The sequence below is a fragment of the Hylobates moloch genome, unplaced genomic scaffold (genome assembly GCF_009828535.3).
Source record: "Hylobates moloch isolate HMO894 unplaced genomic scaffold, HMol_V3 SCAFFOLD_7, whole genome shotgun sequence".
In the NCBI taxonomy this organism is placed as follows: domain Eukaryota; kingdom Metazoa; phylum Chordata; class Mammalia; order Primates; family Hylobatidae; genus Hylobates; species Hylobates moloch.
Window position 1 is genome coordinate 110,881,344 of NW_026652282.1, and position 15,632 is coordinate 110,896,975.

The 15,632-nt window shown below is 39.7% G+C and overlaps 1 protein-coding gene across 3 annotated transcripts in view; it reads left to right on the forward strand.

The window, feature by feature from the left end:
- Positions 1-6,980, forward strand: part of SLC25A14 (solute carrier family 25 member 14) — a 32,516-nt gene extending 25,536 nt beyond the window's left edge. For all 3 annotated transcript variants that reach the window (XM_032757610.2, XM_032757608.2, XM_032757609.2), the window contains 3 exons: positions 237-372; positions 5,509-5,589; positions 6,532-6,980. In XM_032757610.2, the coding sequence (XP_032613501.1) occupies positions 237-372; positions 5,509-5,589; positions 6,532-6,573 (259 nt within the window). In that variant the 3' untranslated portion in view covers positions 6,574-6,980. The remainder of the gene's footprint in view (positions 1-236; positions 373-5,508; positions 5,590-6,531) is intronic.
- Positions 6,981-15,632: the final 8,652 nt, after the last annotated feature.

Sequence of the window (15,632 nt, forward strand, 5' to 3'; positions counted from 1 at the left end):
AAAAAAAAAAAAAAAAAAAAAAAAGGCTGAGTTTCAGATTGAAAACTGAAGGGACAGCCTTTGAATGATGTCTCTTTAGAAAAATTTCCTGTCTCTTTAGATTGTAATGAAAGGCCAAGTGCCAGGTTTTATCTGATGGGTCTGAGTTACATTGTACAGTTTACGTTTGGCCTAATTTCTGTTTAAGTGGGCAGGGAGTGGAAGTGGGGTCAATCTACTTAAACTTTTCCCCTTAGTTCCAGCTTTACATGTGGTTTGGCTGGGGCTCTGGCCTCCAACCCGGTTGATGTGGTTCGAACTCGCATGATGAACCAGAGGGCAATCGTGGGACATGTGGATCTCTATAAGGGCACTGTTGATGGTATTTTAAAGGTAAGTACATTGTGGATTTGGGTTACAATTTGGTTTTCTTTGATGTCTTAGACCTTCCTTCAGTTCTTATTATTAGTTGCTACATACCATTTTGAAGATGAAAGAGCCATATTTTTTAGTAGCTTCTCAGTTATTCTCAGGTAGAAAAGCTGTCTCCTTAGCAATCTGCTAATTTTCAGTGGTACTTAATATAATGATTCCCATTTGAATGCTTTAAAATACAGGATACTTTTATTAATAGTATCATGTAGAATTACTGATAGAAAAGACAGTATATCCCCCATTTGCCTACTTCATACAACACAGAGACCCTGCAATAGAAAACTCAATACTTCAGGAAAAAAGCCTGTATTTTATTTCAGTTCAGGGTTATGCTATTGTTCACTTTGGCTTTGAAAGTTCCTGCTGTTGTGTTTGTGGGAACTGAATATTCTAAAAGTATTACATCATTACTGGTGATATTATTGCTACTGAAAACAAATTGAGGCTAAAATATGATGTTGCCATATGGTTTCTCTCCTGTTACCAGTTTTATTTAACAACTATTACATATTAGACACCATTTTAGTAGTTAGAGAGAAATTACAGTTATTACAAAAGTACTATAGGTATACAAACAGATCATCAGTACAGCCTGATAAGTGATAAACTCAGAGTTCTCAATTTGGAAGCATTGAGGTAGGCTCCCTGTAGATGGTGGCATCTTGAATAACAATAACTCACATCCACTGAGTGCTTTTTTGTGTGTCAGCAACTGTCCTTATGAGACTTACGTGTATTCGTTCATTGAATCCTCACCATTACTCCACGAGGTAGACACTGAAGCACTGAAAGATTAAGTAAGCTGCCTAAGGTTTCACAGCTACTAAGTGGGAGAACTGGAATTTAAACTCAGATCATTTGACCTCAGACTGACATTTACCTCTTCACTATGGTGCTTTCCTCATATTGGTGGCCAAGGGTTAGATTATAAAGGATACTGAATGCTATATTGAGGTGCTTGGACTTTTTTTTAACTTGTCAGGGAGCTGTTGAAAGTTTTTAATCAGATTAGCTTTGCATTTTAAATAGATCACTTTGGCTTTGTGGAGACTGGATCTACCACAGGGGTTCCGCATCTTGGGTACACACTGGAATGACTTGGGGGAACTTTCGCAGCTCCCTCCTCTACCTTAGACCAATTAACTCAGAACCTAGGGAGTAAGGTCCAGGTGTCAATATTTTAAACTATATCAGGTGACTGCAATGTTCATCCAAGGTTGAAGACTACTAAGGGGATAAGCCTGGAGCCGTGGTTTTTAAAAGTTTAACATGCATCAGAATCACCTGGAGGGCTTGTTAAACTGCAGTTCACTTGGATCCATCTCCAGATTCTGATTTAGTAAGTATGGAGTGGGACCTGGAAATTTGCATTTTTAGCAAATTCCCAGGCAATACTGATGTTGCTAGTCTGGAGACCACACTTTGAGAACCACTGACCTACAGATAGGGAAGCTGATTAGAAGGCTCTTGTAATTTGAGAAAGAGGGGATGAAGGCCTGAACTTGAGCATGATAATGGAGATATAGAAGGTGGGACAGAGTCAAGAAAGAATTAGTTGATAGAGTCAACAGGATTTGATTGACTGGATGTGGAGAGGTGTGGGAGAAAGGAGGTGTCAAAGATAAGTTCTGGGTTTTTGGAGTTGGTGACCAGGTGGTGACATTCATTGACAGAGACATCACAAAAGGAGCACGTCTTGGGGGAAACACCATAGTTTTGGATACCCAGTTTGATGTGCGTGAGGAAAATCCAGTGGATGCATTTGGATATTCTAGAGCCCTGACTCAAGAGAGGGTTCATGGATAAAAGCCCATGGAGTCATTAGCACACAGGTGGTATATAACTGTGGAGAGAGTTGACCAAGGAGAGTAGGTAGAGGAGTTCACAACCTTTTTGCCTTCCCAGCATACTGGAGTACGATAAAATTCTTTCCCGTAATAATGATTGACTGAGGCAGCAATTCTCAGACCCTGGAAAGTATAGTTTGGCAAAAGCCCCCATTGGTATTTCTGCATTTGACAATCACTGGTGTAGAGGGAAGAGCACTGGGCCAAGGAAAGAACACTGCAGAATACCAATTTTTATTTATTTATTTATGCCCAGGCTGGAGTGCAATGGCACGATCTCTGCTCACTGCAACCTCTGCCTCCCGGGTTCAAGCAATTCTCCTGCCTCAGCCTCCTGAGTAGCTGGGATTACAGGCGCCTGCCACTACGCCTAGCTTATTTTTGTTTTTAGTAGAGACAGGGTTGCACCATGTTGGTCAGGCTGGTCTCGAACTCCTAACCTCGTGATCCACCCGCCTTGGCCTCCCAAAGTGTTGGGATTACAGGTGTGAGCCACTGTGCCCTGCCCAGAATACCAATTTTTAAGGTCTTGGCAGATGAGGAACCTAGGAAAGACACCAAAGACAAGGAAACTTAGAGAGTAGTGTCATGGGAGCCAAAGAAGTTAATGAGTTTCAAGAAGGAATGAGTAGTTACTTAATGTCACATGCAATAGCGATCTAATATGATAAGGACTGCAAAGAGTCTGTTGGATGTAATATTTTTTAGAAGGTTTGGTGAATTGGTGTTTGCAAAAGCCAATTGCTGTGCATTGAGGAATATGTTTGATTATTCATTCAAGTAATAAAAAAGAAAAAATCAAGCTGACTCTTGAAGAGGCCCCCACACACACAAAAAAAAGAAAGAAATGTTTGTCTTATGTGCTAAGCACTGTTCTAGGTTGTTGAGGATGTATTGGTAAACCAAAATGTCCCTGTGTTTATGACACTTAGATTCTAATAGGAGATAAACACAGGAAGTAATGATAAATAGACAAGTGTAAAGCACTGTTTCAAGAAGATTGGCTAAAAGATTTACTATAAGATTTACTATACAACAATATAGTAATAGCTAATGTTTATTGAATGCTTATTCTGTCGCAGGCACTGTACATAGAGTATATCCTTTAACTCTCACAGCGACCTTGTGGAGTAGATATTATCTTTCCCATTTTATAAAGGAGGAAACTTAGGTTCAGAGTAGCTAAGTAATAACTTACACAAGATTACACAGCTAATAAGAGGCAGGTCTGAGACTTAATCCACAATCTGTCTGATTCCAAAGTTTGTACTTACAACCACTATGCTGTTCTGAATCTGCAGAAACATGTTTTTATGTTGGTAGTAACCTTTAAGTACTTACATTTGCTCACTCATTTACTCACTTGCTACTAAAAATTTTTAATAGCAGTCATTTTTTAAAATGACTTTGTTCTATTTTGCCATTATATGTAATAGCATCAGACTTTATTATTTTGTCTATGCTTATCTATAGAAGTTCTTTGTTTTCACACAACTGCCTATGCCAAAAGGTGCATCCCAGTTCTCACGTTGTGAAGAAATTGGTCACTGTTTTTGGAAATTTATAAAGATTCAAGCCGGGTGCTGTGGCTTGCATCCTGTAGTCTTAGCTACTCGGGAGGATCGCTTGAGCCAGAGTTTGAGGCTGCAGTGAGCTATGTAGTCTTGCCACTGCACTCCAGTCTAGGCGACAGAGCAAGACCATGTTTCTTAATTAAAAAAAAGATCCAGATGGCTCACAGAGTGTTAGAGACCCTTACTGTTTTTGTGTTCACCTCCTCAACAAATACTTACGGGAAAATTTCTTGCACCAGACACTGTGTTAGGTGGTGGTGACACAATGGTGAACAAACAAAGCTAGTTTCTGATCTCTTGGAGATTTCATTCTAGTTGAGGGAGACACAATAAACACACAACGAAACAGCATAATTTTAGATAGAAATAGATGCTATGCAGAAAATAACAGCATATTGCAATAGTGACTCAGTAGCGGGGAACTACTTCAGCAAGGATGGTCAAGAAAAGCCTCTGAGGAGGTGACATTTGAGCTGAGATCTGAATGATGATCTCATTTTTCAATGTCTAACATAATGCCTAACACACTGTAGTTACTTAATAGATATTTGTCCATTATATATGAACCGTTTCTGCTGGCTAAATTCAGCACATGCCACCAGTTTACAACGTTTATGCATAATTTGTCATTTAATTATCATTACCATGTATATAAGACCCCTGTTGTATAAAGTAGGAAACCAAAACTCAAAACACTTCACATTTTTCTTCATGTAATCCTCAAAGCATTCACATGAGGTAGGCCATGGCATTATATAGAATTTATAATGATGAAAAAGACTCAGAAGAATAATGACTTGCCCAACTTTCTATTTTCTTACCCTGCTTTAGTTCTCTTTGTAGCACTTATTTTTGGATATAATATATATCAATTTGTGTATTTGTCAGCCCCACTAGAATATACACTCCATGAGGGTAGAAACTGCTGTATAAGTTATCTATTGCTGTGTAACAAATTACTCCAAAACTCATTGCCTTAAACCATTTGTTATTTTGCAGTTTCTGTGGGCCAGGGATTGCAAAGCAGCTTAGCTGAGTTGATTCTGGCTTAGGCTGTCTCCTGAGGTTGTAGTTCATATGGCAGCTAGGGTTGCTGCCATCTAAAGCCTCGACAGGCTGGGATAGCTGCTTCAGTGATCACTCATGCAGTTGTTGGCTGGAGCCCTCAGTTCCTCACCATGTAGTCCTCTCTTCACGATATAGCAGATGGTTTCCTCTAGAGTGAATGAATCCAAGAGAAAATAAGGCAGATGCTTTATTATATATAAAATATATTTTATGACCTAGCAATGGAAGTGACATATGTTCACTACTACCATATTCTGTTGGTGACACAGACCAAATACTATGGGGTGGAGGCTACACAAGGGTACAAATAACTGGAGGTAGGGTTCATTGGGGGCCATCTTGGAGGCTGGCTACCATAGACACTTTTTCTGTCTTGTTTATTAGTATATTCCCAACATCAAGAATCGTGCTTTGCATATGTATGGTAGGTAAATATTTATTGATTAAGTGGGTGGATGGATTTAGACTACAGATGAATTTAAAATGGACCTTTAGAGAAAAGACTATTCATGGAGCCATAAGTTGCCCTGGGGTGGGAGTGGAAGGTGATGTCAAATGTAGAGAAAGGTGAGTTCACTCTGTTTTTGGTTATATCTTTTCTGCAGATGTGGAAACATGAGGGCTTTTTTGCACTCTATAAAGGATTTTGGCCAAACTGGCTTCGGCTTGGACCCTGGAACATCATTGTATCCTTTGAGAGAATGAAAGCAAGTGCTTCAAGCTCCCAGATAATTCTAGGCTATGGGAAGGAAAATTTGATTATTAAAGCCTTTTGGGCTAGTGAGAAACTCAAGCATCCCATTAGCGACCCTTGAGAATGGAATTAAGTAGAGAAACAGCTTTCAGTTGGAGGCTAATACAAACTAAAGGGGATAGAAAAGATATGTCAAATTTACTCTTTAAAACAAAATGACAACAAACACAGCTAATCTGGAAGGGGCTATGAAGTTTTTAGAAACCCTGATGGAAGAAGCCTATAGGAAAGTCCATGCTGAGGTGGTTCAGATTTCCTACCCCTAACTACAGGACCAAAATAGCTGGGAAATAAAAACAGGACAGAAGACATTCATGGGGTGAAGGAATCCACAGCCAAGTAGGCTTCTTTCTTCATGGGTAAATCTCCTTCAGTTTGTTTGAGTGCCTCCTAAGTGCAGAGCCATGTATTGGATACTGTGTGTGGTGTTGTGTGTATAATGGTAAGCACTGCAGGGTTGGAAAGTAATTCCCTGCCCTTGTGGGGTCTGTAGACAGAGAGAGGGTATCTCATTCCCTCTTAGAATCACTGTGATCATCTAATTATATGTCATCACTGATGTTCTTGGTTACTGTGTGTGTGTGTGTATGTGTGTGTGTGTGTGTGTGTGTGTTTGTCCTGTTTCCCCCTGAAGACTATAAATATATTAGAGTTTTACTCTGTTTATGTTGTTCAATGCCAGTGATCTAAATGGGCACATGGTAGGCACTCAACGCATGCTTGATTTGACAGGTGGTGTTTTAAAAAAGATTTTAAAGCAAATGCAGCTTAGAATAGCATAGACTACCTTAATTTAAGAGAATGCAATACTAATTTTAGAACTAGCTTTGGCTTTCAATATCAACCTGGTGATCTTCCTTGACTTACTCCTCAGTTTTTTATCACATACGAGCAGCTAAAGAGGCTTCAAATCTAAGAACTGAATTATATGTGAGCCCAGCCCTGCCAGCCTTTCTACTCCTTTGCCCTTTTCCCGTGTTCTAATGTATTTTGACAATGTTGTAAGTGTTTACCAAGCCGTTGGTCTCCTAAGGGCCTCCTGATGGAAGAACAGTGGGGTGGTTCAAAGTTATTTCTATGTTTGTGTTACCATGTTAACTTTTCCCCGAGAGAAAGTGTTAACATTGAGACTCTGGCCCCAGATTGGTATCTTCTATGAAGATGGATACTGATGGGTGACATTGAAAACTGCCTGCTTTCCAAATGTGGTTAAACGTAATTGGTTAGCCCCAGACTTGGGCTAGAGCAGAAGGCATAGGCCAGGGTGGTTATTGCTATATGTGTTACAGACCTCGGTTCTCATTAAAGTATTTATTGGCAGAATCACTTTGGCTTTGTCTTCATTTACTATTTTCTCCTTTGCCAACTCTTGAAGTTACATTCTCCAGAGAGTAATAAAGGAAGATAACTATGAAATTGAGACTGGACTCTTAAAGTGCACTTTTATGAGACGAGAATGAGTGCATTGTGCTTTCCCACTGCCATTCATTGTCATAATGCCACTGCTAAACGTTGGGCAGGTGGTTCTTTCTTAAACATGAATAAACAAGCAAGTGGCTCATTTGGAAGTTTCTACAGGTAAAAGGCTAAAAAAAAAAAAGGCTAAAAATAGAAGCCTGTTCCCACGGTTCTAATCATCTTACAGGTACAAAGTTCTGGCTACTTTTTTTGTACTGGAACAGAGCCCGGCTCATTGTAGGCATTCAGATATTTGTGGAATTAATAGTTCTTCATCTTTATCCATTCATTAATTTGTTCAACATTTATTATGTATCTATTATGTCTAGGGCTATAAAATGACTAAGACATAGTGTCTGTTTTCAAGCTCACATTATAGTGGAAGAACAGATTTGTAAGTAAATAATTACAGTAAGACCTAAGTACTATGTGAGAGATGAACAAAATGCTGTGTGGGAGCACAGAGGAGGAACAGCCTTACCTAGAGGATTTGCCAAAGGCTTCATAGCAGAAATGACACTCGAGGTGAGACAGAAGAAGAGTCTATGTCACCATGAGGATAAGGCATTATACATTTTGACAAATGTGTAATATGTATCTATCATTATAGAATCATATAGAATGGTTTCACTGCCCTAAAAATCCTCTATGTTCTTATTCGTTCCTTCCTTTCCCCTAACCTCTGGCAACCGCTGAGGCTTTTTACTGTCTCCATGGTTTTGCCTTTTCCAGAATGTCATATAGTTGGAATCATACTTTTCAGATTGCCTTTTTTTTTTAAACTTACTTAATATGCATTTAAGGTTCCTCCATGTCTTTTCGTGGCTTGATAGCTCATTTCTTTTTAGCACTGAATAATATTCCATTGTCTGGATGTACCAGTTTATTCATTCACCCACTGAAGGACATCTTGGTTGCTTCCAAGTTTTGATAATTATGAATCAAACTGCTATAAATATTTGTGTGTAGGTTTTTGTGTAGACATTTTCAACTCATTTAGGTAAATATAATACCAAGGAGCACAATTGCTAGGTGGTACGGTAAAAGTATGTTTAGTTTTGTAAGAAACTGCCAAACTGTCTTGTGAAGTGGCTGCACCATTTTGCATTCCCAACAGCAATGAATAAGAGCTATTGTTGCTCCACATCTTCTCCAGCTTTTGGTGCTGTCATTGGTTTGGATTTTGGCCCTTCTGATAGGTGTGTAGTGGTATCTCATTGTTTATATTATTTATTTTTTAAAACATTTACTATATCCATCAGATACCCTACTCATCCCCAAATTAGCAAAAGGGAACACATTTTTTTTTTTCACAATAGTACAGGCTGAAAATAGTTTCTTTTTTTGTTGCCCAGGCTGGAGTACAGTGGTGTGATCTCGGCTCACTGCAACCTCCGCCTCCCGGGTTCAAGCGATTCTCCTGCTTCAGCCTCCTGAGTAGCTGGGATTATAGGCGCCTGCCACCATGCCTGGCTAATATTTTTGTATTTTCAGTAGAGATGGGGTTTCACTATGCTGACCAGGCTGGTCTCGAACTCCTGACCTCAGGTGATCCGTCCACCTCAACCTCCAAAGTCCTGGGATTACAGGTGTGAGCCACTGCGCCCAGCCTGAAAATAGTTTCTTGAAGGATTTATATATATTGCAAAATGGCTTTAATTCACCTCAACCTAAATATTATTCCTTCAGAAACACCTTTCAGTGATTTCCTCTCCCCCAATGTAAATAACTTTCCTCATTATAATTTCATATACCATGTATCAGAATTTATATCTATGTACTATATGTGTGTGATTATTTCACTAATTTCTATATCTCCCATCATTTGGGGCTCCATGAAAATAGGGATTATGTCAGTTTTGTTCACTACTGGGTTCTCAGTGCTTTATACAGTTATGTGCACTTAGTACACATTTGTTAAATGAGTAAATGAACTGGTCTGTATCCAAAGGATCTGATTAAATGCCTAAAACATAGGAAAGGTTCAACAAATACTGTGGAATTTAAATTGAATTAAATTAAAATTTGATTAACTGGGCGTGGTGGCCTGTAATCCCAGCTACTAGAGAGGCTGAGGCAGGAGAATCGCTTGAACCTGGGAGGCAGAGGTTGCAGTGAGCCACAATTGTGCCACTGCACTCCAGCCTGGACGACAGAGCAAGACCCCGTCTCAAAAATAAAATAAAATAAATTTTGAATTATTAGGAAAATGGCTGTAAGCTAAGGATTACTAAAGGTATGAGCAAGTAGCAGGGCAGTGTTTTCCATGGTTTTAGTACCATATATCTGCTGGTGACTTCCAAATATACATCCTCAGCCCATACTTCTCCCCTGAACTCCATATTTCTATGTCCCACTGCTTATTCTACATCACTCTTAAAGTCTAATAGGCACAAGTTGGGCTCAGTGGCAGACATCTGTAGCCCCAGTTACTCAGGAGGCAGAGGCGGGAGGATCACTTGAGCCCAGGAGCTTAAGGCCAGCCTGGACAACATAACAAGACCCTGTCTCTAAAAAATAAAGTCTAAAAGACACTTCACAAAACAAAATTCTGGGTTTGCCCCTACAAACCCTTTTAGTGGCTCAGTCCTTGAAGTAATCTTTAACTCTGCTTGCTCTCTTCCACAACCCACATCCTTTCCCCTAGCAAGTCATATTTGAAGGGATAAAATGATAACCAAAATCTGTAGGTTGTAAGATGCAAAAACTTTCAACTTTTTTCTCCTTTTTTTGAGAGGCTGGAGAATGAAACAACCCAGATAATAGCTAATTAATAATTAGCTTAATTATTAGCTATTAATAATAGGTAATACAGAGTATGGGTTTTATTATGTGCCAGGTACTGTTTAAGTATATTGTGTTTATACTCTGTCTACATCCTTACAACCAGCCCTATGAGAGTAGGTACAATTCTCCTTTTTCAGATAAGAAACTGAGGCACAGAAAGGTGAAATACTTTTGCCTCTAAAACATGGCAGAGTCAGGATTCTAGCCCAGGCAGTCTGGCTCATGATCCCATACTTACAATCACTGTGCTTGAGGTGTACTGACTTAACCTTGTCCAGAGTCACTTAAAGTTTATGGCAGGTGAGCAGTAAAGAATATTGATTTCATTAATTCCCCTATCTTTCTAGCGCCCTGGGAGAAAGAAGGTCAATAGTTTTTGTGGTTGGTCACTCTTTATCACTTAACAGTAATACTGGATTAAGATTATTTTCCTGGAGACCTGTGACTGCAAATACATCATTTCCCCTTTCTCCACTTTCTCCCGCTTCTCCCTCTTCCGTTTGTTGGCCTTTCTTCTCCATGACCTCCTTCATCACTGCTCCACCCCCTTCTTCCTCCAGTCTGAGGACAGTTCACTAGGGGTAGCACAACAGGGTTCAAAAAGAGGGTCTTGCAGTCAGAGATGGCACACCAGAACAACATGAACTTGTTCCTGTTGTATGTAAGACCATTTGTTGAAGAATGTGGAATTACTGATACAGATGCCACTAGTTTGAAATTTAGTAATTTGGACATGGGGCTAGGCTTTCTACCCTTTCTCCTCCAGGCTATCCACCCTTTCTCCTCCAATGGAAAGAAGAATTTTGTTACACTTATAAACAAATTTATAGGAGGAAGGATTACTATGAACCTGATTATAAATTAAATCTCTATTCACTAAAGCATGTCACTTAAGGGGTAATATTTTTATTAGCCTAATCTAGTCAGGATATTGCATGTAGGTTAAAGTAATAAAATTGCTGGGTATTAAAAAATAAATATCTTCATGTCTTCTCAAAATGGCCATTTCTCTCTCTCTCTCTCTCTCTCTCTCTCTATATATATATATATATATATATATTTTTTTTTTTTTTGAGATGGAGTCTCCCTCTGTTGCCCAGGCTGGAGTGCAGTGGTGCAATCTTGGCTCACTGCACCCTCTGCCTCCCGGGTTCAAGTGATTCTCCTGTCTTACTCAGCCTCTCAAGTAGCTGGGATTACAGGCATGGGCCACCACACTCGGCTAATTTTTGTATTTTTAGTAGAGATGGGGTTTCACTATGTTGGCCAGGCTGGTCTCGAACTCCTGACCTCAGGTGTTCCACCCACCTCACCCTCCAAAAGTGCTAGGATTACAGGCGTGAGCCACCACACCCGGCCAATAATTTTTATTTCTGAGGTTTCACTATTAAAGGATATTTCTTCTCTCTATTCAGTGTCTCAGCATCAGAATTCAGTTGTATTTTGGGCTGTGCTTTACTTACCATAAACACTTCATGCATCCTTGTCACTCCCATTTATTTTGTAAATAAGAAAAACCATTTAGCACTTTCATTGTATAAGATTACTAAGGGACCTAGTAATATTAAAGTGGTGGTTGGAATTTTGGATAAGAAATGTTTGGATTATGCATCTGTTTTTCACATTTGAAATAATCTCAGAGCCATTCAGCTACAATTTCTTGGTTTAGTTTTCTCATCTTTTTTTTTAACTACTTCTGAGATGATATGATACCCATTTGCTTTTCTATAGGAAATGCTTTCATATTTGTTGAGTGGCTCAATGGACATATCTGCAAAAATACTAAGGAGGGGTTGGTGGGTAAAAGCACATTGAACAGTTTTGTTATACAGCATGGCATTTTACTGGGCCTGTGACTGTGTTATCTCAGCAAGCTTATCAGCTTTTTAGTGCCTTAATGTCAACACAATTGAGACAGAACTGGAACTGTTATGGATGTATCATGGTAAATGGGAACTGTGATTCAATCATGGGATTGTTGGGCAACATACACCAAATAAAAACAAACTTAAGCAGATGAAGAGAGCCCCTCAGGCTCTTGGCCCTACGGGGTTTTAGTTTCCCCAGTGCTTGGTAGCAACTGAATCCCGTCTGCCCCATTGTGTACAAGGTGTTTTGAAAGAAACAGGAACTGCTTTGTGCATTAAAACAGACTCTTAGACTCTTAGCAGCTGCATCGGTCGTTTCTAGGACTCCTCATGAGAGGGCTCTTTGAGCCCAGTGGCTGATTACGGTCCCAACAGCTTGTAAATGCAGGGAACATATGGCTGAGTAGTAGCATGTTAAGCTTTCATGCACTTTACCCTGCCATGGTTGATCCATTAGGTGAAGCATGTCTTGCCCTTTCAGCAAACTGCAAGACTATGGCTTCAAGGCTTCATTCAGCAGATTCAAGAACGGTTTCCTAGCTCTGCGTGAAAATGTTTTCTTATTCTAATGTCTACTTAGCATTGTATGGAGCAACTACGTCCAAAAATTTTAAGAGCCAAAAACACTGAAATCGATATCTGGATATCACACTGCACTGTATTGATGGAGTTGTACTCTGTGAGAGGCATTCTTAAACTACTGTGTTCTGTTAGTTTAGATTTCTGAATTTGCAGAAGGCAGATGAACCCTAGCAGTAGGCCATATCAAAAAGCTTCCTTTTGTAAAAAAAAAAAAAAAAAAAAAAAAAAAGCAACTGGTTAACTTCCTCAGTATGGTTTATTCTTTCAGGAAGCTATGTGCTTTTATCTCTTTGGGATGTTCCTATCAGTGTGGTCTGTTCATTTATGGCTCACTTATGACTTCTCTTAGCAGGTGTCTCAGGGAAATATTACACTTCAAGAAATGCCAGCACAAATGTGAATCAAAATTCTTGGCCCGGTGCAGTGGCTCATGCCTGTAATCCCAGCACTTTGGGAGGCCGAGGTGGGTGGATCATGAGGTCAGGAGTTCAAGACCAGCCTGGCCAATATGGCGAAATACCATCTCTACTAAAAAATACAAAAAATTAGCTGGGCGTGGTGGTGTGCGCCTGTAGTCACAGCTACGCAGGAGGCTGAGGCAGGAGAATCGCTTGAACCCGAGAGGCAGAGGTTGCAGTGAGCCGAGATCGTGCCACTGCACTCCAGCCTGGGCAACAGAGTGAGACTCCATCTAAAAAAAAATACTTATAAATATTTAATGCTTCTTGATCTAGTAATACTGCTTGGCGAATTTATCCTAAGGAATGGGACAGAGACATGCCAATGATTTATACACAGGGTTATTTATCATGCTATTATAACAGAAATTAGAAATAACCTAAGTTTTAGCACAGCTACAGGGAAATAAAGTATTATACCATTTGTTGAAAAAGCACGCAACCATTACAAGTTGTGTTTTTGAAAAAGACTTGATGACATAGGAAAATATACACAATATAATGTTAAGTGAAAAAAACAGATGAAGGAGAATAACAGTGGTCATCTCTGGATAGTATAATTATTGGTAACTTTGTGATTTCCTATGTTTGCAAAATTTTTTTAATGAACAAAAGTTGTTTTTATAATCGTAAAAGAAATAGTAAACATCATTTATATATCAGTCTATACCTCTAGAAGATATCCCAGCAAAGCTGGGGCAATTTTAGCACATAGCTCTCAATGTTTGTGAGATAGGTAAGTGGATGGACAGACGAATGAATGCATGACGATTGGCATTTGTAGTCACCATCATTTAATTTATAAGATTGCAGAAATAACAAGTGAAGATTTTTTAATTAAAAGGAGGAAATTCCAGACCTGTCAGCAGTTTGAAGGATGACGTGGAAAATACTGAAGGAGCCACAGAACTGAGTGGCTGACAGTAGCCGAGGAGTTGTGGTCTGTCATTGGGTCCATTGCTATTCTTGTTTTTGCTGATTCTGTGTGTGTCCTTAAGTATCTTGTGCCTGCTGTTTTCACTGGTCTCTATTCAGTTTGGCTAGTGACTGGGCATGATGGGAATGAAATCAAGGTCATGAGTTCCATTCCCATTTGAACCAGTTAACACTTCTCCTTCTAGGGAGAAGATATCCCAAGGCTATCTCTGGCTGACACTGGACATATGGACAAGCAGGAGTGTGTTGGTCAGGGCAACCTGCCTCTAACACTTGTGAAACCACTTAAAACACCTCTGTACAGAGGCCTATAGTGTCCTTATGTTCTTTGAGAATAGTCCTCTGAAATTGAGGTGTTGATATGTATAACCTTTCCTACCTAAGGAATTAATATAAAACTTAGTCATGTTACGATTTTAATTACAAATTCAGCCTGGTGCAGCGGCTTCCTCCTGTAATCACGGCACATTGAAAGGCTGAGGTGGGAGGATCACTCAAGACTATCATGAACAACATAGGGAGACCCTGTCTCTACAAAATATAAATAAATTAGCTGGGCATGGTGGCATGTGCCTGTGGTCCCAGTTACTCAGGAAGCTGAGGTGGGAGGATCGCTTGAGTCTGGGAAGTTGAAGCTACAGTGAGCCATGATCACACCACTCTTAAAACAAAAACACCACAAATTCACAGTAAGCTGTTCATGGAAATAATAAATGGGACTGATTGGCCTACATTGCATCCTACAAGGTATTAATATCTGGGATGTTTTGATCACCTTGCTGAACTGAATCTGGCTTCTTGGTAAGCCTATCAAGAGACAACATCAGATGTATGAATGAAATCTAAATGTTTCCAGTACATTCTCTTATCTGTGAAGGAGCCTGCATCAAAGAAAGCCATTAGACTTTTGTATAGCATCCTGTATCTCTGCTCTTGGTGGCTTATTAAACACAGTAGTGTTGTTGTTGTTGTTGTTGTTGTTTTGAGACGGAGTCTCACTCTGTCACCCAGGCTGGAGTGCAGTGGTGCGATCTTGGCTCACTGCAACCTCTGCCGCCCAGGTTCAAGCGATTCTCCTGCCTTAGCCTCTTGAGTAGCTGGGATTACAGGCGCCTGCCATTGTGCCTGGCTAATTTTTGTATTTTTAGTAGAGACAGGGTTTCACCATATTGGTCAGGCTGGTCTTGAACCCCTGACCTTGTGATCCACCCGCCTCAGCCTCCCAACATGCTGGGATTACAGGCGTGAGCCACCGTGCCCAGCCAAATGCAGTGTTTTTAATTGTGATTACTCTTAAATCCAATTACCATACTAGTGCCAGTGCCTTGTTTGTATCTGCTCTGTCTTGATACTGCTAAGGTATTAGATTTATTGTTTGTCTTTTTCAACCTGAATCACCTCTCATCACTTATTTTTAAAAATCTTATTCAGGGGTTGAGGAATTTACAGTTCTGAGTCCAATTGTCCTTGTCCTGTATGTCATAATATCTGAATATGAGGGACTCCCTTAAATGGGTCAACTGACTAGTTCAGGGTGTTTAAAGAAGAGGAAGAGAACTGACATTTTTGAGCACTAACAATATGCTGTAGTTTACTAGATATTTACATATACATTATCTGAGTTAATCTTCAATATAACCATGTAAAGTAGGCATTATTATCCCAGTTTGATGAATGAGAGATCTAGTTTGAGAATTTAAATCACTGAATTATCATTTGAACACTGGTCTGTTGGATTTCAAGACCTGTGATTTTTCCATTGCACATACTGACTCCCAGGGGTAGCAGAGTTTCTTAGATTGAACCTAATAACACACTGATCACCTGGCCTCCCCTCCCCTCCTGCTTTTCTGTACTTATATATATATATATATATATTATTTTTA